We start from the raw sequence: 22,352 nt of genomic DNA, 5'->3' as shown, positions 1-22,352 counted from the left end.
GTTAGAAAAGCACTAAGAAGTAGACTTCAAATGCTGACATTTCAGGCAGCAGCAGGAGAGGGTAAATGGATGAGGGAAAAGAAGGCTGGACTTAGGTGAGAAGATCTGAGTTCTGGTCTCCTGGTTGATTTTGGCAAGTGCTATTCTCTGAGCCTCTCCTCATATGTAAAATGGGGATAATTGCGTGTTTGCTGTTCACTTTATACAACATGAGGAGGATCAAATGAAAGTGTCTATGGAACCCTATGCATGTGTTAGTTGCTCAGTATGTCCAACTCTTTGCGACCCCATGGCCTGTAGCCCACCTGTGTCTCCAGGGAAGAATACTGGAGTGGGTTGCCATTCCCTTCTCCAAGGGATCTTCCTGACCCAGGGATCAAACCAAGATCTCCTGCCTTGCAGGCAGATTCTTTACCATCTTTTATCACCAGGGAAGCCCTTAGTGACTTAGAAAGTGTGGCCTAGTGGTGAAGGCTCAGGTCCCATGAGGGCAGTCCTCTGCCAAATTAGACTTTCTGCAGGAGATGAAAACAGTGGTATGTAATGTTTTATAAGAGGAGTGAGTGTGGACGAGTGGAAAATCACAGACAGTCCTGGATCTGGGTCACAGCTCTCATACTCCACAGCTGGTGATTGTAAGTTCACTCTCAGCCTTAGTTTCATTATCTGTAAAATGGGGCTAATAAGGGATTAAAGTAAGTCTTAAAGGACATAACATGAATTCAAAAAGGTTGAAAACAGGATGGAAAAAAGATACAACTGGACAACTTTGAAATAAAAGCAAGCCCATAGTAACAATTTTCATATTAACTCAGATATGTCTTAAAGACAAAGATGTTATATGCTTATAAAAGTATGAAAATGTTAGTTGCTCAGTCCTGTCTGACTCTTTACACCCCATGGACTGGAACCCACAAGACTCCTCTGTCCATGGAATTTTCCAGGCAAGAATACTGGAGTGGTTGCCATGCCCTTCTCCAATATGCTCATTAAAGGAACCATATTTAAGAAGGTGTAATAATCATGGCCATATATGTACTTCATAATATAAACTTGAAATATAAGCCAACTACTCACAGACTGCTCGGAGAATTAGATAAATCAGCAATTGGGCTTGAAGTTTTTCATATATTCCTCTCTGAAAATGAAAAATCAAGTATACAAAAGGGTAAACAAGGATAAACACTATTTAAAGGCAGTGATTAATAATTTGTCATATGTGGAACAGTCATGGGAATTAATCATATACCAGGCTACAAAGATATTTTTGATATATTCCAATGAATCATGTACCAGGCCACAAAGGTATTATCAATATATTCCAATGAGCAGAGTGTTCAGAACATAAAGAAATGAAATTAGAAAACAATAATGAATAGTTGTAGGTATATGTCTAGATAATTTTAAAATATTACTATTTAAAAACCATTGTTTTAGAAAGAAAAACACCAATACAATATATTAATGCATATATATGGAATTTAGAAAGATGGTAACAATGACCCTATATGCGAGACAGCAAAAGAGACACAGATGTAAAGAACAGACTTTTGGACTCTGTGGGAGAAGGTGTGGGTGGGATGATTTGAGAGAGTAACATTGAAACATGTATATTATCATATGTGAAATAGATCGCCAGTCCAGGTTCAATGCATGAGACAGGGTGCTCAGGGCTGGTGCACTGGGATGACCCTGAGGGATGGCATGGGGGGGGAGGTGGGAGGAGGGTTCAGGATGGGGAACACATGTACACCCATGACTGATTCAAGTGAATGTATAGCAAAAACCACTGCAATATTGTAAAGTAATTAGCCTCCAATTAAAATTAAAAAAAAAACTTTTTTAAAAACATGGATATTTCAAAAACTGAGAGCTGAATAATGATGAAAAACAATGTTGAAAATTGTAAGGAATTTATAACTTTAAATTTATGATAAAATAAGAAAAATTGAAAAATAAATGATTCAACTCTAAAACTCAGAGAGTCTGACTAATAAAAGAACAATAGGTTTAGATCAAAGAAGAAAGAAGAACATGATAAATATAAGGATGAAAATGAAGAAACATTTTAAAATAACAGTAGAGACTTTTTTGGCAGTCCAGTGGTTAAGACTTCATGCTCTCAGTGCAGGGGGCATGGGGTTTGATCCTTGGTTGGGAACTAAGATTCCTCAGGCTGCTCAGTGCAGCCAAAAGTATAAAAGGTAAAGAAAATTATTAACTGAAGTTAGTTGTCTGAAAAGATTAAACAACAGGACAATAGGTACAACTTTGTCAAGCTTGATTATGAAAGATAAACTATTGATGCTTTTGAGCTGTGGTGTTGGAGAAGACTCTTGAGAGTCCCTTGGACTGCAAAGAGATCCAACCAGTCCATTCTGAAGGAGACCAGCCCTGGGATTTCTTTGGAAGGAATGATGCTAAAGCTGAAACTCCAGTACTTTGGCCACCTCATACGAAGAGTTGACTCATTGGAAAAGACTCTGATGCTGGGAGGGATTGGGGGCAGGAGGAGAAGGGGATGACAGAGGATGAGATGGGTGGATGGCATCACTGACTCGATGGATGTGAGTCTCAGTGAACTCTGGGAGTTGGTGATGGACAGGGAGGCCTAGCGTGCTGCGATTCATGGGGTCACAAAGAGTCGGACACGACTGAATGACTGATCTGATCTGATCTGATAGAATGAAAAAGGCAGAAATGACTATATAGGCATAACAGATTAAAACAATGAAACATTGTAAATAACTATGTTTCAAGACATTTGAAAGCCTGGATGAACTAGATACATTTCTAGAAAAATATAAATGTCAAGATTACCACACTAAGAGATCAGTAGACCTTTAACCTTTAAGGACACCATTGACCTCTAAAGAGAAATGGTGATTCAGTTCAGTTCAGTCGCTCAGTCGTGTCCGACTCTTTGCGACCCCCTGAATCACAGCACGCCAGGCCTCCCTGTCCATCACCAACTCCCAGAGTTCACTGAGACTCACATCCATCGAGTCAGTGATGCCATCCAGCCATCTCATCCTCTGTCGTCCCCTTCTCCTCCTGCCCCCAATCCCTCCCAGCATCAGCGTCTTTTCCAATGAGTCAACTCTTCGTATGAGGTGGCCAAAGTACTGGAGTTTCAGCTTTAGCATCATTCCTTCCAAAGAAATCCCAGGGCTGATCTCCTTCAGAATGGACTGGTTGGATCTCCTTGCAGTCCAAGGGACTCTCAAGAGTCTTCGACACCACACTTCAAAAGCATCAATTCTTCAGCGCTCAGCTTTCTTCACAGTCCAACTCCCACATCCATACATGACCACTGGAAAAACCATAGCCTTGACTAGACGGACCTTTGTTGGCAAAGTAATGTCTCTGCTTTTGAATATGCTGTCTAGGTTGGTCATAACTTTCCTTTCAAGGAGTAAGGGTCTTTTAATTTCATGGCTGCAGTCACCATCTGCAGTGATTTTGGAGCCCAAAAAATAAAGTTTGACGCTGTTTCCACTGTTTCCCCATCTATTTCCCATGAAGTGATGGGACCGGATGCCATGATCTTTGTTTTCTGAATGTTGAGCTTTAAGCCAACTTTTCACTCTCCACTTTCACTTTCATCAAGAGGCTTTTGAGTTCCTCTTCACTTTCTGCCATAAGGGTGGTGTCATCTGCATATCTGATGTTATTGATATTTCCCCTGGCAATCTTGATTCCAGCTTGTGCTTCTTCGAGCCCAGCATTTCTCATGATGTACTCTGCATATAAGTTAAATAAGCAGGGTGACAATATACAGCCTTGACGTACTCCTTTTCCTATTTCGAACCAGTCTGTTGTTCCATGTCCAGTTCTAACTGTTACTTCCTGACCTGCATACAGATTTCTCAAGAGGCAGGTCAGGTGGTCTGGTATTCCCATCTCTTTCAGAATTTTCCACAGTTTATTGTGATCCACACAATCAAAGGCTTTGGCATAGTCAATAAAGCAGAAATAGATGTTTTTCTGGAACTCTCTTGCTTTTTCCATGATCCAGCGGATGTTGGCAATTTGATCTCTGGTTCCTCTGCCTTTTCTAAAACCAGCTTGAACATCAGGAAGTTCATGGTTCACGTATTGCTGAAGCCTGGCTTGGAGAATTTTAAGCATCACTTTACTAGCATGTGAGATGAGTGCAATTGTGCGGTAGTTTGAGCATTCTTTGGCATTGCCTTTCTTTGGGATTGGAATGAAAACTGACCTTTTCCAGTCCCGTGGCCACTGCTGAGTTTTCCAAATTTGCTGGCATATTGAGTGTAGCACTTTCACAGCATCATCTTTCAGGATTTGGAATAGCTCAACTGGAATTCCATCACCTGCACTAGCTTTGTTCATAGTGATGCTTTCTAAGGCCCACTTGACTTCACATTCCAGGATGTCTGGCTCTAGGTCAGTGATCACACCATCATGATTATCTGGGTCGTGAAGATCTTTTTTGTACAGTTCTTCTGTGTATTCTTGCCACCTCTTCTTAATATCTTCTGCTTATGTTAGGTCCATACCATTTTTGAGTGAGTTAACCACCTTCAGAAGTCTCCGGCTAAGATGGTTTTATAGGTTAAGATGTACTAAATTCCATCAATCAGATAATTCATATATTTATACGTTGTTTCAGAAGATAAGGAAAAGTGTCCCACTTATTTTACAATTATTCATAAAATCTCTATATCGAAATCAGATAGTAATTGTCCAAGAACAAAAGCTGTTCAGTTCAGTCGCTCAGTCATGTCTGACTCTTTGTGACCCCATGGACCACAGCATGCCAGGCTTCCCTGTCCATCACCAACTCCCAGAGCCTACTCAAACTCATGTCCAGTGAGTCAGTAATGCCATCCAACCATCTCATCCTCTGTCCCTTTCTCCTCCCGCCTTCAATCTTTCCCAGCATCAGGGTCTTTTCCAATGAGTTGGTTCTTTGCGTCAGGTGGCCAAAGTATTGAAGTTTTAGCTTCAGCATCAGTCCTTCCAATGAATATTCATGACTGATTTCCTTTAGGATTGACTGGTTGGATCTCCTTGCAGTCCAAGGGGACTTAAGCTGTAGGTATTACTTTGAATCATTAGTGTATAAAACCTAAGTGAGATATCAGGCTAGCTAAATATTTTAAGTAGGATTTATCCTAGGAAAGAGAGATGGTTCTGGTTTAGAAAGAAACATCAGTTAAGTTGATCACATTAATGGATGAAAGGGAAAAAATAACTTTGAGTCGCTCAATAGATATGAGAAAGTATTGAATATAGTTCAGTACCCATTTATAATGAGAGCTCTTGGAAGTTTAGAAATTGAAAAGAACTTCCTCAGTCTGATAGAGGCTGTCTTCCCAAATTTATAGCAAAAATCATGCTTAATGGAGAAACTTCCTTTCGAGGTTGGGAACCAGATAGAGCTATTTGCTATCACCATGAGTGCCTGTGTAGTGCCAGAGGACTGGCACAGAGAAACAGGTATAAGGATAGGGAGTGGGAAAAAAAGAAATTGTTATCACTTGGAGGTTACAAATGTGTATAAATTACCTATAAGAATTAACAGAAAAAAAAAAAAAAAAAAGAATTAACAGAACTGGTAACAAATTTCAAGAAAAGTTGCCCAGAAAATGAAACATCATTTTTAGTAACTGCAAAACCCACAGAGTAATGTAACAAAAAATGTGTAGGACTTCTTTAGAGAAAAGGTTATGATCCTAAATGTGAATACAATCATACAAAATGATTGTATTTTTCAAAAATGAATTTGGATGAGTTCATACAAATATTAATAAATAAAGGGAAATATTCTGCTCATGGATGCAAAATGTCATACTGTTAAAGAGGTCAGTTCTTCCACAAATTAATCTATGAATTTGGAAATATAACCATCAAAATCCGAGGAGGGTATTTTTGGGGAAGGTTGACAAGATGATTCTGAAATTCATATGGAAGCAGAAATACCTACTATTATCTAAAGCAGTTTGAAAAAGAAAAGCAAAAAGAGGGGAATCACCCTACCCCAAAATAGTGTGGTAGTGGTGCCAGAACAGGCAAACAGACTGTGGTGTTCAGTGCCAAGTCCTGAAACACGCTGAGGTGCACGTGAGAAGCTTGTGTGTGAGGGAAGTACCTTCACTAGTTAGTAGGAAACGTGAACTAACCTCCCACCTCCTCCCCCCTCCCTCTCCCCCTCCCCCCGCTTCCTTTCTCCTCCTGTGCTCCTTCCCCTTATCTTCCTTCTTAGAAAATTGACTTCAAGTGTGTGGATAAATTATATACCTACCTCACCCACTATAAAAAAAAATTCCAGACTATTGAAGACCTTACTTTTATGTGAAAACTAAAACACAAAGCCAATAGATAAAAACAGAATAACTTTGAGACTTTGGAATCAGGAAAGGTCTAAATTATAATAAGAGAAAGACTCGTTTGTCTGCATGGGACTGACGACGCACTGGGTGTGAGCAGTTGCTCCATAAAGGTCAGCCTGTCTGCTTCCTTCCTTGGTCCAGAACTTACTCAGGGGCAGTCACAAAGGAGGTGGCCCAGCTCTTGTGTTGTCTCCCGGAGGAGGGAGACAGGGCTAAGATTCAGGCCCAGGGAGGCCCTTCGGTGCCTAAGGCGAAATAGGGTGTCCTGATGGTCTCTTTGTCTGAATCACTGCTCGTGTCAGGGGTTCAGACTCACTCTCTGGGAACATCTCTTAGGCAGGAGCCTCAAATATGGGCGAGGGTGGTCAGTAGAGACTGACAATGTACTCAGTGCGGGCCCTGGGCCTGCCATGCTGTCCTCCCTTCAGGGTCAGTGTGGGTCACTCTAATGCAGGAGGTGGGCTGTCAGTGGCCCCTTACAGCCAGCCCTGACTGAACTCTAGGATCATGCCAGGAGCTTGTTAAAAATGAATTAGAAGCCCCACCCTGGTGCCCCCTGATGAATCTATTGGATTCATCAGATGGAGGCAGTGCGGGAATCTTTGCCTGACTAGATCCCGAGTGTGGGTGAGGTCAGACCCAGCACACTGGATCACCTTTCCAGGATCCAGCAGATCAGCACTTCTCAGCTTCCAGGGGAGAAAACCACCTGGGCAGGGGTGCAGTGCATTGGAAGGGGTATGCACATAAGGTGTGTGGGGCGGGATGGGAAGTTAAGGTGGAAGGAAGGGTATGAAAGGTCCAGCCAGCAGGCCTGGGCAGGAGAGGGGCAGAGGCTCCAGTGACAGCCCCGCTGTAACCAAACTCTCCCTTTTGTGGGCCCCCCTGCCCCGGCCTGGGTGCTGATCCTGTACTGGAATAGCCTGTTAATGGCTTGCTTCCTTTAGCAGCCTGGGAGCTCCTTGAGGACAGGAGCATTCATTCACTCCACATTCATTCATTCATTCCACAAATAGTTATTAAGACATTCATACACCTGAAATGGGCACTAGGAGGGAGCACAGCTGAGTCAGCCCACCAAAGCTTGCCATGCGGTGAGGAGGCAGGCAGAAGGCCAAGCAACTTTAATGAGGGGTGTTGAAGGCTGTAATGGAGAAGCAGCAACACCTAATCGGGACACTGAGCCTCAACCTGAGAGCTCTGGGAAGGCTGCTGGGAAGAAGGGAGGTCTAAGAGAGAGGTGAATGGAGAAATCAAAGGAAGGAAAGAGGTCTGGTTCAGCCCCACATGCAGGAGTTTTACTTCAGTGTTGGGTAGTGAGTGTTCCCAGGGGTAATTGAGGAGTCTCCCCCTGCGCTGGCCTGGAATCCAGTTTGGTGAACTGGTCAGGCTCCTGCCCCACTCCCCGCAAGATTCCTTCCCCATTATCCCCTTGCGTTCCTGGGCCAGACTGGCTCCCTCTCTGGGAACCAGGCAGTATTGGCAGCACCTGGGAATATTAGATGCTTCTCCAAGTTGGTATCGGCCCCAGGCCCAGAGCTGGGGAAGCTGAGCCTGGGAGGATGGTGTGATGTTCCAGGGGTCTCAGAAGCACTGCGCTTCTCTAACCTCTCAGACTGTTAACAACTGCTCCAAGGGAATTCCCTGGTGGTCCAGTGGTTAAGACTCCTTACTTCCCCTTCAGGGGACATGGGTGCCATCCCTGGTTGGGGAACCAAGATCCTGCAAGCCACTCAGTGCAGCCAAATTTAAAAAACAGGACAAAAAATATTGCTCATGAGAGAATGAAGTTTCTCTCCCCTCCTTTGGGAACAGCTCTTCTCCTGGGCAGGTGGACGAGGCCTCGGTCTGTGTTTGAATCCTTGGGGGATCTCTGGGCAGCACAGGGGCTGGCATTTGACAGGGCTGCACTAGGCGTGTGCACTGTATAGACACATATACTCAGTCCCTGGACAGCGCACCTTCTGAGCCCCTGGGGTGGGAAGGCCTGGCCCTTTCTCCTCCTCAGGAGGTCCCAGGCCCACCAGGAACCTGATCTGGGGTTGACTTCATGCTCCAGACACTTGCAGGGCGACAGTAAAACGACATCGTTTCGTTTTATGGATCCATGGCACCCACACATGCTTACTGTGTCCATCCCAGAAAATCCTGGTGCCGGGGATGATGGTGGGACTGGAGTAGGAGGTGGGTATTAAGCTCAGTAGACATTCTGAAACTGAGACTTTTGTGGGGAGGGATTCAGCACCCTCAGAATCATGTCATGCGAAGGTTAGGCAACAGAATTGTCACTTCACAGGGACCTCCCCCCACCTCCATCCCCCTCACCTGGCAGGCCCAAGGCTGTGAATATAGGACCTGGCCCGAGGGGCCTCCCTGCTGGGGACAGGGAGCCTTGGGTGGGGCCCAGGGAGGTGAGGGGGCACCCCACTCTGTAGTTGCCCCTGAAAATGGCAGAGTGCCCTTGTTGGCCTTTCAAATGGGCAGCAGTTACCTTTGGGTCAGCACTGTCATAATATATTGTTAAGTGAAAAAAAGCAGGCTAAGAAAAAGCACTGTGACCTCAGTTTCTGTGAAAACTACAGATACTTGTTTCTAGAAGAGCCTGGAAATCAACCTGGTAATGACAGTTATTACCAGGCAGTGTTCTCTGATAAAATATTTTTCCTTTTGTTTAGCTATATTTCCTAATTTTTCTGCAGAGGCTATGATTACTTGTATCATTAAAATAAGGGGGATGGAATTTGCAAGAAGCCAACTCAGGTGTCACCCTGGGGGAGGCCCAGGTTGGGGTTCTATGCTTCCATCAGGAAGGTGAGGGTGGAGGGTCAGTGCAGAACGGCCCTTCCATGTCTCCCGGCCAGGGTCGCATCAGTGTCAGGTGGTCCAAGGCGGGTGGGCACCACCGGGCTAGTTCCCCTCCTGGAGGGTGGGCTCTGGGTCTCCAGGGTGGGTCTCAGCAAAGCTCCTGTGCTTGGGAGTGGGAGCCTGCCTGGTTCTGGGAGGGCGGCAGGTCTCAAGTCTAACTTCCTCTTCGGCCTTCTGTTCCCTAGATTCACTTCCCGGACGTGGAACGGGTTGAATGGGCCAACAAGGTAAGGCCGGGGCGGGCCTGGGGGTGCTGGCCTCACTCTAGGCCTTGTCCTCCCTCTGGGCCTGGCGTGGACCCTGGATGGGGCGGGGATATGGGGGAAGCTTGTGTGAGCAAGGCAGTCCTGCAGTCCTGGTGGAAGCCTTGTCTGGGAGCCAAAGGTGGCCCTTAGTCCCTGGGGTGGTGGCCTTCCACTTTTCCCATCCTCAGGGTTCTTCTCCTCACCAGACAATGACTTTCTTTTCTTAAAAAAAGAAGTTTTTTTTTTTAATTGTGAAATTTTTGTCTTTTAATTGCGAAATTAATGCATGGCCACAGCAGAAAAGATAGAAGGTACAGAGGGAAATGCAGGCCTCCAATCCCACCAGGCTGAGACCAGCGTGTCCTGGGGAGAGGAAGGCTGTGATTAGGGATTTGACAGCAGCTGCTGGGTTTCGCCTGGTCCCCAGCCACGATCTGGCAGCAGTGGCTCTGCAACCAGGGCAGGTCCCCTGATGTCTCAGAGCTGCTTCCTGCCTTTGTGCAATGGGAATAATTATGGTCCCTGCCTCATGGGGTTGTTGTGAGGATTAATGAGGTAATTAAAGAATCACAATGCCTGGCTCATCGAGGCCTCTGAGAGAATGGGCATTAAGCCCTGAAACTCACCTCCTTCAGTCTCCTCTGATTGGGGTTTGAAAAGAGGGAGCTGCATCTTTAAAGCACAAGGGACTTCTCTGGTGGTCCAGTGGTTAAGACCTCGCCTTCCAATGGGGGCTGGGGGGTGCAGGTTTTGATCCCTGGCGGAGAGCTAAGAGCCCTCATGCCTTGTGGCCAAAATAACAAAAGGTAAGCTAGAAGCAATATTGTAACAAATTCAGTAAAAGACAAAATGGTCCACACACACACACAAAACTAAAATAAATAAAGGCCCAGGTCCCAGAGAGGAAGAGGGAGTAGGCCTGTCCCAAATAGAACACATGGGCTGCTGCCCCTCCAGCCCATACCTCCAATGCCATCTGTATCCCTCTCTGATCACCATCTCCTGCCACCAGGTCCCCTGTCTCTGCCACCCTCTCTCCCCAGGTCCCACACTTGGTTCCCAGGGCCATGAGTTGTCCTGCTGCAGAATTCAGCTATAGGCAGCCTTCTCTGATTCTTAGGGAAAAAAATCAAATCCATAGGAAACAATTTAAATTTATCTTCTGTGGTTTCTTTTTTTTTTCTTCTTAAACCTCTGGCACCTGCTCCTTATTTACACCATGGTGTTGGTTTGGGTGGCATATGTTTTAGCACAGAACCAAAGAGCTTCATCTTATTAATTCACTGAATGACTGTTTCATGGTGGGCTGCACAATGGCAGCAAATCTTGGGATCTCACTGTAAGCATGAGAACCATGGCCATAGTTATCCAACGTTTGATGAGCAGACAGATGGACCAGGTAGGTTGATGGGATGGGGTGGGCAGACAGGCTAATGGGTGCTGCGGTGTAAGGACTGCCCCTGGGCAGCTGTGGGTTTGGGACAAGGATCACAGACCTGAGCACGAAGGGCATCTTCCTGTCCTCGCAGATCATCTCCCAGATCTGGCCCTACCTCAGCATGATCATGGAAAACAAGTTCCGGGAGAAACTGGAGCCCAAGATCCGGGAGAAGAGCATGCACCTGAGGACCTTCACCTTCACCAAGCTCTACTTTGGACAGAAGGTTGGTGCTGTCTCGGGAGGGGCAGCAGGCTCTTCCCCGCCCCCACGGTGCGGGCGGGGGGGCGGGGGGGGGCGGTGGTCACGCCTGACTCACAGGGTACCCAGCCCCCACCTGCACTTCCCAGTCTCTTGGCCTCAGGATAAACCCCTCAGCTCCTGATCTCCGCACCACTGTCTCTGCGGGTTCTAGGGAAGCCTGGCTCAGACAGGAGAAGTGGGAGGAAATTCCATTCTCCTAAAGCACAATTTTGAAAACACGCCATGTGGTGGAAGCCAACCCGCACAAAAATCTACCAGTCATGCTTGCTAACCTCAGCATCAGCTGGGGAGAACTCACCTTCATGGAGTAGGGGGTCAGTGCTTCACAGCAGTGACTAAGTCTCTACTAACTGATTGATACTGGCAATCTGTGTTACAAATCCATGCTGGTTCAGTGACCAGGATAAAAGTGTGTGTATTGAACACACCTAACGTCCTGTCCCGACTCTAGGCTGCATTTCCTGGTCCATCCTCCTGCCTCACTTTTCCTGCCCTATAGCTCCTCTATAATGTCTTATTTCGATCATCGGAAATGCGTACCTCAGGCAGAGCCACCATGAAGTCCATCACCCTGTCAACCAGAGGTGCTGGCCTCTGGTCTGCCCCAGAATAAGCAGGGGTCAGAAGGCAGGCTGGCCCGCTGAGAGCTGTCTTCCAGCCCCACGGTGTGTGCTCAGCTAGCCGCCCGAGTGGGGGCAGGTCAGGCTGGCCTGAGCCTGGGGGTTCTGATTCAGGCTCCGCCTGGACTGGCTCAGCATCTGTTGGTTATTTGTTCTTTCCCTGCTTCACTCATGTATGCCTTACTGAGCCCAGCCATGTGCTCTGTAGTCAGAGATGCTGTGGCTGTACCCCTGCCTTCAGGAAGAACTCTGTCCTTCTGTGGAGGCAGATGTATAAGCTGGTGGATGATAGATGCTGACCTGGCAGTGTATACGTGATGATGGAGGAACGCGTGGATTCAGGAGTGGAGAGGCATGGGGGCTCTGGGAGTCAGGGAGGACTTCCCAGAGGGGCACACAGCAGGTGAAGAGTTAGGAAGCCCACAGACTGCTGTGTTTATAGCAGAGCCTGCCTGGTCAGGCTGCCCATCGGGCGGTGATGCCTGTGGGACCATGTGCTGCTGGAAAGCGGTCCCTTGCTGGCAGCAGAAGCAGGCCTAGTGATCTCAGTGAGGTAGCAGTGAGCAGTCCTGAAGTGAGATATTTCCCTGCCCAGGAATTGAACCTGGGTAGCCTGGATGAAAGCCAGACCATCAAGGGATAGAGGCTTGTTGTTGTTCAGTCGCCAAGATGTGACTGACTCTTTGTGACCTCATGGACTGCAGTATTCCAGGCTTCCCTGTCCTTCAGTATCTCCTGGAGTTTGCTCAAACTCATGTCCATTGAGTCAGTGATGCTATGTAACCATCTCATCTTCTACTGCCACACCCTTCTTTTGCCTTCAATCTTTCCCAGCATTAGGGTCTTTTCCAGTGAGTTGGCTCTTCACATCAGGTGGCCAAAGTATTGGAGTTTCAGCTTCAGGATCAGTCCTTCCAATGAATATTCAGGACTGATTTCCTTTAGGATTGACTGGCTTGATCTCCTGGCAGTCCAAGGGGACTTTCAAGAGTCTTCTCCAACACCACAATTTGAGGGCATCATTTCTTCAGCAGTCAACTTTCTTTATGGTCCAACTCTCATCCATACACGACTACTGAAAAAACCATAGCTTTGAGTAGACGGACCTTTGTTGGCAAAGTTATGTCTCTGCTTTTTAATATGCTGTCTAGGTTTGTCATAGTTTTTCTTCCAAGGAGCAAGCATCTTTTAATTTTGTGGCTGCAGTCACTGCAGTGATTTTGGAGCCCAAGAAAATAAAATCTGTCGCTATTTCTACTTTTCCCCCTTCTATTTGCCATGAAGTGATGGGACCGGATGCCATGATCTTCAGTTTTTCAGTCTTGAGTTTTAAGCCAGCTTTTTCACTCTCCTCCTTGACCCTCATCAAGAGGCTCTTTAGTTCCTCTTCACTTTCTTCCATTAGAGTGGTATCATCTGCATATCTGAGGTTGCTGAAATGTCTGATATTGCTCCCTGGCTTTTTACCCCCACTGAAAGCAAAAGTGTTTCAAGGAGGCAAAAACTGTAAAAACAGATACCAAGTTTATTATCAGAGACACAGAGCTTATTATCATAACATGTGTGAGAGCACACAGAAATAGTTTAAGACAGAAACAGTGCAGAAATACACACCCAGGGAGAAAGGGTGTGGGCGTCACCCGTAATGAGGAGCGCAGGAAAGAGGTGGTTAAATCATTATATAGGGCAGTCCTTCCGGGTCTTTGTTTACCTTTGGCCAATTATCTGGTTTCTTTCCCCACATCTGACCTATTCTAGAACCCTCCCAAACATGCATGCAGAACTTTTTGCTAAGAATGGATTCCGCTGCAGAGGCCGGTGGGTGCATGTCCACACATTATGGGGGGCTGCCCTCCCTTTTTGACCCCCAAGGAGCCTTCCTGCGCATGTACAGACAGGGAAGTTTTCCTTGACCTCAGGAGCAGTCATCTTTACTTCAGAGTCAACTCTTGCCACTAACTGTCCTTGGAGTATCTAGGGGAAACAGAGCTTCAGTTTTACTCCTCTTGATGAATGCCAGCTGTCCTGCCCTGGGGCTCCTCTGCCTCCTACCTCACTACGAGCGGCTGGTCCTGAAGGGTGATTTTCACCCTCTCATGAGCACTTGGCAGGGGCCCTGCAGACTGACCAGATGCCCTGGCCCTGCAGGGGAAATGCCTGGTCCTGGTATTCAAAGTCTTTTGTGTCCTGCCTCCTCCCACCCCTCCTAACTCTCCCATCCCTCTCCCCTCCCCACCTCTCCACTGGGGGGCATCACAGAGGTCTCTGCCTGTGACCTTCCTGCTTAGCCAGGCCCAGTGCACCCTATCCACCTACTCCCTTCATGCCCAAGAATGTTTCCTGCTTCCTTTGATTCCTGTGTCCATGTCCAACCCTGCTCACTGCTATTATGAGCTTGGGCCAGTGATTTAACCTCTCTGAGTTCCAGTTTCCTCATCTGTAAGAGGAAAGGACCCATTTCTGAGGGCGGCTGTGAAGCGTGATTAACAGGCCTGGCATCAGGGCCACTGTGCATGGCCAGGTGAGTAGTGCTCCACATGGAGCACCGGACCAGCCTGGCGCCCCACACCTCACCATGAGCCCTGGGCTGGGACCGCCTGCCTGACACAGAACAGACTATAAGCAGTGGCTACCCCTCCTCTCTGTGGTGGAACCTTCAACTGGGCGGCCTGCTCCAGGGGCAGTCTCCACAGATGGGGCTCTTGGGGCTGGCTGGGCTCTCACAGGTGCCTGCAGGCCAGCCACCAGCCCGGGAGCAGACTCCAGGCTGGGGCAAGTCAGTGACAGGCCCTTCCTCCCCGCCAGGCTTCTGCTGGCTTTTCTGGGTCTTTAACATCTAGCCAAGTGCTCTCCCATCTGAAGCTTCTGCAATTTGGGGGGCCCTCTTAAAGAAAAGGAATGTTAAAATATAAAACCAAGACAAAAATAAATGTTAAATATGAGAATGTATAAGAAAATAAATTATAACAAGTTATACTTTTTAAAAAGCTGACATATCACACCACAAACTCTTTGAAAAAATGTACATAATAATTTTAATGAACTGCTCATCATATCCCTGTAATACTTTTTTCCTGCACTGTTGGCTCTGTATTCTTTGATGTCACCTTTTCATGTGTCAACGCGTTTGTAAGTATCATTTTGCATGGAGAGAGTAGGAGGATAATACTGTGGTTGATTGAACTGTTTCTCCATTATGAAAATTTTGCTTGTTTGTAGAGGGAGGTATTAAGATGCCACCGGTGGGCAGGGTCTACAGGGTGGGTTTTTCTGTTTGTGCTCACCCCTGGAGTGCAGTGGTCACATGGGTTGTTGTGGTTGAAACCAATGGGCAGGGCTGGCAACCCCTTGCTGCCCCCCTACCCCATGTAAGACCCCTGCTGACCAGGTCACTCCCTGCCGCCACCACCACCCCCCAACCTTGGCATCTCTTCCAGTGCCCCAGGGTCAACGGCGTCAAGACGCACACAGACCAGCGCAACCGCAGACAGGTGGTCCTGGACTTGCAGATCTGGTGAGCCCTTGTGCCCCCGGGGGCCTGGTGTGGGGGATGGGGGAGCACTGTGGGAATAGCCAGGTTGAAGATGGAGTTGCAAATAAACACTCATGTGGAGTGTGAAAGCCTCTCATGGCACATAAGCCCCTTCTGCCAGCTGGGCTGGAGCATGGGGTCCTTGCTGGGATGGGGAGGATGGTCCCAGGAGAGCCACTAGGCTAGGCCTGGCTCCTCCCACAGACCAGGCACCAGGCGTGCTTTGGGTACCAAGGCCCAGGCAGCAGAGCTTTCTTGAAGGCCAGAGCCCAGTCACCTGGAGGGTCAGATCAGCTGTCTCACAGAGGATGTAGCAAGAGAGAGCAAGTGTGAAAGGAAAATGTGGGGACTTGTGGTGTGGCCCAGGGAGCTCGGAGTACAGGCTGTGAGAGGCCAGGGGGAAAACTGGGCACTGTGGCACCTCAGAAAAACTAAAGGATGCAAAGACATGTGAGTGACTTGATTAGTGGATCAGGCAAGGACATTTATTTTGAATGAAGCTGATAATAGGCTTGAGTCAGAGAGAATGGAGGTTCAACCCAGGAAGTCTTCTTGGAGGTGGTGGGATTTGAACTGTGCTTAAAGGACCAAGGATCAACTCCCGAGGTTCCACAATGTTGCCTGTTCCTTTCCAGTGCCACATATATCCTGTCCTTAGCCCAGAGACTGGTGCTGAGAACACACTGGGAAGACAGGAAGTAACTCCGGGAATGCCCATCCCCACGTGCGGGCTGGTCTCAAGTGTGTTAAGATACTGTTGGCACTTGGGCCCTTGTGGCCCCAAGGCTGCCACAGGATGCTTGTGTGAATAGTTGGCACTGGTCAAAGTTATCTAGCCCACCCACCCAGCTCTCCAGTCAGCTCAGGGAGCCCCTGGGATCCCCGGGCACACCCCACTCTTCCAGGGGACACTCAGCATTTCTGTGATGTCTGGCTCCTCAGCCTGCACCCTACAGATACTGGATAGCTGCCCTCTCCCTCCGCTTCTCCTTCAGTCCTTGACTACCTTCAAGGGCACCCATTCTGGGCTCCCTGTGACCATTGCTTGGCAGGAGCACCAGCTGGACTCAGTCTTCTGAGATCTTACTACTTGCCCACCTCATTACCCCCAGCAACAACCCGCATGAGTGGCTGGAGGGAGGCAACAGGGCTACTCTGCGGTCTTCAGGCGGAGACCTGGGCAGAGATGGGGTGGAAGCATAGGAGGGTGTGCACCCCAGACCTCGTCTTTGGCATCCATGGGGTGTCATGGGATGAGGGGTATGCAGAATCGCTGCCCTTGAAGGCAGAGGTGGGGATGTGCATTAGACCCTGGGTGTGGCGTCCCTGGGCACTGTCTCTAGGAGTCTGGGCAATGTCTGCACAGAGCTGAGAAAGGCCGAGGCTGTCAGGGAGTCCACATCCAGGTGATGCAGGGCTCAGGCTTGTGCTGGGCTGCTCTGGGCAGGTTTCTTGACCTTTCTGAGTTGTGGACCTACCCTTGCCCTCAACTTTCCTCCTCCCTCCCCACTTCCAGCTATATCGGGGACTGTGAGATCAGTGTGGAGCTGCAGAAGATACAGGCTGGTGTGAACGGGATCCAGGTGGGTGGAGGCTGGTGTGACTACCTCCAGGGTTGGGGTCAGGGCACGGGGAGTGGGGTGACACTGGAGGAGGCTGCAGAGGGGGCGATGACACCAGGCACAGAGGCTGGTACCAATCAAGGGACTCCAGGCCCGAGATCACAGACCAGGAATTGGTGGCTGGGCTTCACTGCCCCACTGCTCAGGACTGCCCCATCCTGCCGCTGTTGGTGGAATCTCCCTGCCAGAGAGGCTTCAATGACCCCAGGAAGTGAGAGGCTCTGCAGATGCTGAGCGGGTGCTGAGAAACCCAGGTGGATGGAGGAGGTGGAGCTTGTGGCAGGAGTGGAGCTGAGGTGGAGAGCATGCCTGGGCCCCAGCTGTGGGCCAGGCTGAAGGCCCACAGACAGCACAGCAGTGGAGGGCAGCCGGGACCCTTGGTGGCCAGCAAAGGGGTGGCTGCTGCATGCAGGCTTCTCTTCCCTGAGTGCGGTTGCTGCAGTGGTGGCAGGTGGCCCTGACATTTGGGGGTGGCCTGGGCATGAAAGAGCCAGCAGCGGCCTTGCTCAGTGCAACAGGTATGAGGAGAAGGGTGGCTGAGGTCCCTCCTTCCCGTCCAGCTGCAGGGCACGCTGCGGATCATCCTGGAGCCCCTACTGGTGGACAAGCCCTTTGTGGGAGCTGTGACTATGTTCTTCCTTCAAAAGCCGGTGAGTCCCCAGGACGAGGCAGTCCTGCCGCTCCCTGTGAACCGGTGCTGACCCCCGCTGCCCAGGCACTGGGTTTGAGCCCAAGAACAGATGTGCCCAAGCCCACCTAGACCCATCATCTCATATGCTCCCTGGGAGGCCTAGGAGCTCCACCCTGCTGTCCCCAAGACCAGGAAGAAGGCCGGCTAGATGAGAAGTGGCCAGCCGAGGTCACACAGCTGCCTAGGGTGGAGCAGAGGCTCTCTGATGCCAGGCTGGCCTGGCTGTGCGCTTGGGCCGCTCCTGTGGTCCCAGCAGGAAGCAGCCCACCTGACAGCCCTGGTCCTGAGCAGGATGGGACATGCCTCACCCACCCAGCACCGTGCAGAGGGCACCCCCACCCCCACAGGCTGAATTCCCATGGGGGTGGGCGTGAGGATGCTCAGCCGGGGCTCCTGGCTCCTTCCAGCCTAACTGCCCCCTTCTGCCCCTGCAGCACCTGCAGATCAACTGGACAGGCCTGACCAACCTGCTGGATGCACCAGGAATCAAGTAAGGGCCTGTGTGGACTGCTAGGCAGAGCCGAGGTGGGCCCCACCCCAGGCTGTGCGGTCAGTGACAGGAGCTGCCCCACGGCTGAACCCTCCCTGCTCTCTACACCAGGAGAGGCGTGGGACCTGCCCCTCCAGAGGGTCAGGGTTGGTGTGTTTGGAGTGATACCATGAGATGAGATGTCCCAGAGGAGGCCGTGTGGGCTGATGAGGGGCGAGCGCAGGCTCTGGAAGCAGGCCAGACTCCTGGCCCCCCATTAGTCACTGTGTACCTCTGGACAAGTTCCTTCACCTCTCTGGGCTCTTTCTCAGTAAATGGGAGCCTAGTTCCTCTGTCGTGAGTTCCCTGGGAGAACACTCAGGTGTGTGTGTGGTACTGGCACAGTGGGTGTGGACACACACAAGTATCTTCCTTGTTCTTGTTAACTCCTCCCTGACCCATGTGTGTGTGAGAAGCCCCACATGGCTCCTGCCCATGGTGACCACGTCACAGACACCAGTGTGGGAGGGGGCGGGCAGCTGTCATAGCAGAAGCCAGCAAGGAGGAGCTGGTCTGAGCAGCCTGCCTCCCTGGGGCCCGAGAGGAGCTGAAAAGGGCTCCAGCCCTGGGTGGACACACCTCCCATGAGGGAGGAACAGTGAACTAGCCAGGGTGCCCCCTAGCTGGCTCGCCTGCTGCTAGGACCACTTGCTCACTCACTGGGGCCATTCCCACTGATTTCTGCCCGCTAGGCACAGAGAATCCAGTCATGCATTCTTTTGTCCAGAAGATACTTCTTGAGCACCTACTGTGTGCCAGCCCTGTTGTAGGCACTGCCCTGTCTCCTTGTACTGGCAAGATGGAATCAGGCAATAAAGAGAATTTCAAGGTGATGTCAGGGAGTAGAAGAGCTAGTCATGAACGTGTACCTGGCATTTCCTGGACATGGGGCATTGTTCTCAGCACTTCACATGTATTTACTCATCCTTATAACAGCAGGTAGAGATGAGGAAACTGAGATCCCCATTTTAGAGATGAGGAAACTGAGGTCGAGATCAGTGACTTTCCAAGGTCACACAGCTTGTGGTTGGTGGAGCCGAGATTCTAACCCAGCATCCAGGTCCTTGCTTTTGGTTACCATGATGTGACACTTCAGAGAGGAACAGAGCATGATCGGGGTGGGGGCTGTCAAAATGTACACCCTACATCCTCCCCTGATCCCCCATCCAGACAGGTTGGGGTCAGGGCTACTCTCTGCTGGGAGGGACCCATCTGTCCCCAAGCTCTGCTCCTCATTCCAGGTCCAGGGAAGGGCGGAGGGACAGGTGACCTGGGGGAGGTGCTGCCACCCTCCATAGCTGGTCGTGCCCACTCTCCCCAGTGAGATGACAGACAGCCTGCTGGAGGACCTCATCGCCGCCCACCTGGTGCTGCCCAACCGTGTGACTGTGCCCGTGAAGAAGGGGCTGGACATAACCAACCTGCGCTTCCCTCTGCCCTGTGTGAGTACCCACACTGGCTGCAGAGCACCGGGCCCAGAGCTGAAGGACAGACAGGCCGGGCAGAGGGGTATATCCTCAGATGGTAATGCTTATTTCTGCCCTGTGAGGGCCCGGCATCCCATTTTGTGGGGCCAGGACTGAGTCTCAGGAAGGTTGAATGACTTGCCCAAAGCTACCTGTCTTGGAAGGGAAAAGCCCAGGGAGCATTTCTTCCTGGACCTTGGTCCCCCACAGGGCTTGTGCTAGGGTCTATGGGCAGCCTCATTCACCCCCAGAAAACTCCAAAGCCTGCCACCTTCCCTTAAGGGACAGGAGGCTCCCACTCCATCCTTTGGTGATGCCAAGGACTCTCACATCTGCTGGGAAGGAGCCAGGATATGGGGCTTCCTTGGGTGCCCACCCCCTTGCCCCTGCCCATCCTGGGCCCAGCTCAGGAGGCCCCTGGGGACAGCCACGTGGCCTCCCTGCAGAAGGTGCCCTGGCTGTGGGTCAGGGAGTCAGGGCCTCAGGAGAAGGGGAGGTGCCTGTTTCTACCATCAGTGCCAGGTGGGAGGCATCAGCCCCCTCAGGTCACTCAGGGGGACGTGTGGTCCTTACCCCACCCTGCAGGTTTAGCAGCCTCAGCATAACAACACAGCACCGTCACCTACATCAAAACTAGTGTAAACATTCTGTCCTTAGGGTACATCCCACTGGACATGTACATCAAGTTGCTACAATCTAAACTCACTTGGTTCCTCTCTGTGTTGGTGACAATTGGCCGTGAATGTTTCATTGATTTGTTTCCTTCCATTCCCTATTTCTAGAGGTTTTTTTTCTTTTTTTAAAATCTTAATGCCCTTTTACAATCATGTGAAATATCTGCATTCTTCTAAAGTCCAGTATGAAAAACTATTTTAAGGAGCTTGGCTTCTACCACCTAGTTCTTGCCTCCCCTGTAAGTAAAGGTTTATCCTTCTATTACTTTCCATTATTTATTTTCTAATATGAGCATATACATTTGTACGGTTGTGTGTGCGTATCTGACTGCAGGCACAGTCTCTCTTTCTAGGATGGGTGGCAGCAGGCTATAGCTTTCTTCACCTTGCTGTTATCACACATGTGTTGTGAGAGTTACCCCATGGCATTGTGGTACACCGTACTCCACCATGTGAATGTACTGTATCTATTCAACCAGTCTCTACTGACGGGTGGCTGAATTGTGTCTGGCCTCTGTGATTTCAAACAGTGCTGTCATGAGGAGCCTTGTACATGTCTTTTCATATTTTTGCCAGTAGGTCCTTAAGGATAGATTTCTGGAATTGGGATTGCTGAGTTAAAGGGCAAATACATATGTTCAGTTTACTTCAGTCACTCACTTGCGTCCGACTCTGTGACCCCATGGACTGAAGCACGCCAGGCCTCCCTGTCCATCACCAACTCCTGGAGTCCACCCAAACCCATGTCCATTGTGTCAGTGATGCCATCCAACCATCTCATCTTCTGTCGTCCCCTTCTCCTCCTGCCCTCAATCTTTCCCAGCATCAGGGTCTTTTCCAATGAGTCAGCTCTCTGCATCAGGTGGCCAAAGTATTGGAGTTTCAGCTTCAACATCAGTCCCTCCAATGAACACCCAGGACTGATCTCCTTTAGGATGGACTGGTTGGATCTCCTTGCAGTCCAAGGGACTCTCAGGAGTCTTCTCCAACACCACAGTTCAAAAGCATCAATTCTTCTGCACTCAGCTGTCTTTATAGTCCAACTCTCACGTCCATACATGACCACTGGAAAAACCATAGCCTTGACTAGATGGACCTTTGTTGGCCAGGTAATGTCTCTGCTTTTTAATATGCTGTCTAGGTTGGTCATAACTTTCCTTCCAAGGAGCAAGCATCTTTTAATTTCATGGCTGCAATCACCATCAGCAGTTGGAGTCCAGAAAAATAGTCTGACACTGTTTCCACTGTTTCCCCATCTGTTTGCCATGAAGTTAGTTTTCTGAATGTTGATCTTAGTTTTCTGAATGTTGAGCTTTAAGCCAACTTTTTCACTCTCCTCTTTTACTTTCATCAAGAGGCTCTTTAGTTCTTCTTCACTTTCTGCCATAAGGGTGGTGTCATCTGCGTATCTGAGGTTATTGATATTTCTCCTGGCAATCTTGATTCCAGCTTGTGCTTCTTCCAGCCCAGCGTTTCTCATGATGTACTCTGCATAGAAGTTAAATAAGCAGGTGACAATATACAGCCTTGACGTACTCCTTTTCCTATTTGGAACCAGTCTGTTGTTCCATGTCCAGTTCTGACTGTTGCTTCCTGACCTGCATACAGATTTCTCAAGAGGCAGGTCAGGTGGTCTGGTATTCCCATCTCTTTCAGAATTTTCCACAGTTTATTGTGATCCACACAAAGGCTTTGGCATAGTCAATAAAGCAGAAATAGATGTTTTTCTGGAACTCTCTTGCTGTTTCCATGATCCAGAGGATGTTGGCAATTTGATCTCTGGTTCCTCTGCCTTTTCTAAAACCAGCTTGAACACCTGGAAGTTCACGGTTCACGTATTGATGAAGCCTGGCTTGGAGAATTTTGAGCATTACTTTACTAGCATGTGAGATGAGTGCAATTGTGCGGTAGTTTGAGCATTCTTTGGCATTGCCTTTCTTTGGGATTGGAATGAAAACTGACCTTTTCCAGTCCTGTGGCCACTGCTGAGTTTTCCAAATTTTCTGGCATATTGAGTTTAGCACTTTCACAGCATCATCTTTTAGGA

General features: G+C 49.2%; 1 protein-coding gene across 2 annotated transcripts in view; it reads left to right on the top strand.

The window, feature by feature from the left end:
- ESYT3 (extended synaptotagmin 3) overlaps nt 1-22,352 on the top strand; it is a 59,053-nt gene that overhangs the window by 13,893 nt on the left and 22,808 nt on the right. For both annotated transcript variants that reach the window (XM_070375602.1, XM_005908935.3), the window contains exons 2-8: nt 9,410-9,451; nt 10,999-11,133; nt 15,229-15,305; nt 16,840-16,906; nt 17,506-17,595; nt 18,071-18,126; nt 19,487-19,607. In XM_070375602.1, coding sequence (XP_070231703.1) covers nt 9,410-9,451; nt 10,999-11,133; nt 15,229-15,305; nt 16,840-16,906; nt 17,506-17,595; nt 18,071-18,126; nt 19,487-19,607 — 588 coding nt within the window. The remainder of the gene's footprint in view (nt 1-9,409; nt 9,452-10,998; nt 11,134-15,228; nt 15,306-16,839; nt 16,907-17,505; nt 17,596-18,070; nt 18,127-19,486; nt 19,608-22,352) is intronic.

The sequence above is a fragment of the Bos mutus genome, chromosome 1 (assembly GCF_027580195.1).
Source record: "Bos mutus isolate GX-2022 chromosome 1, NWIPB_WYAK_1.1, whole genome shotgun sequence".
In the NCBI taxonomy this organism is placed as follows: domain Eukaryota; kingdom Metazoa; phylum Chordata; class Mammalia; order Artiodactyla; family Bovidae; genus Bos; species Bos mutus.
The sequence above is the reverse complement of the archived record's forward strand: the minus strand, read 5'-3'. Positions and strand labels throughout refer to the sequence as shown.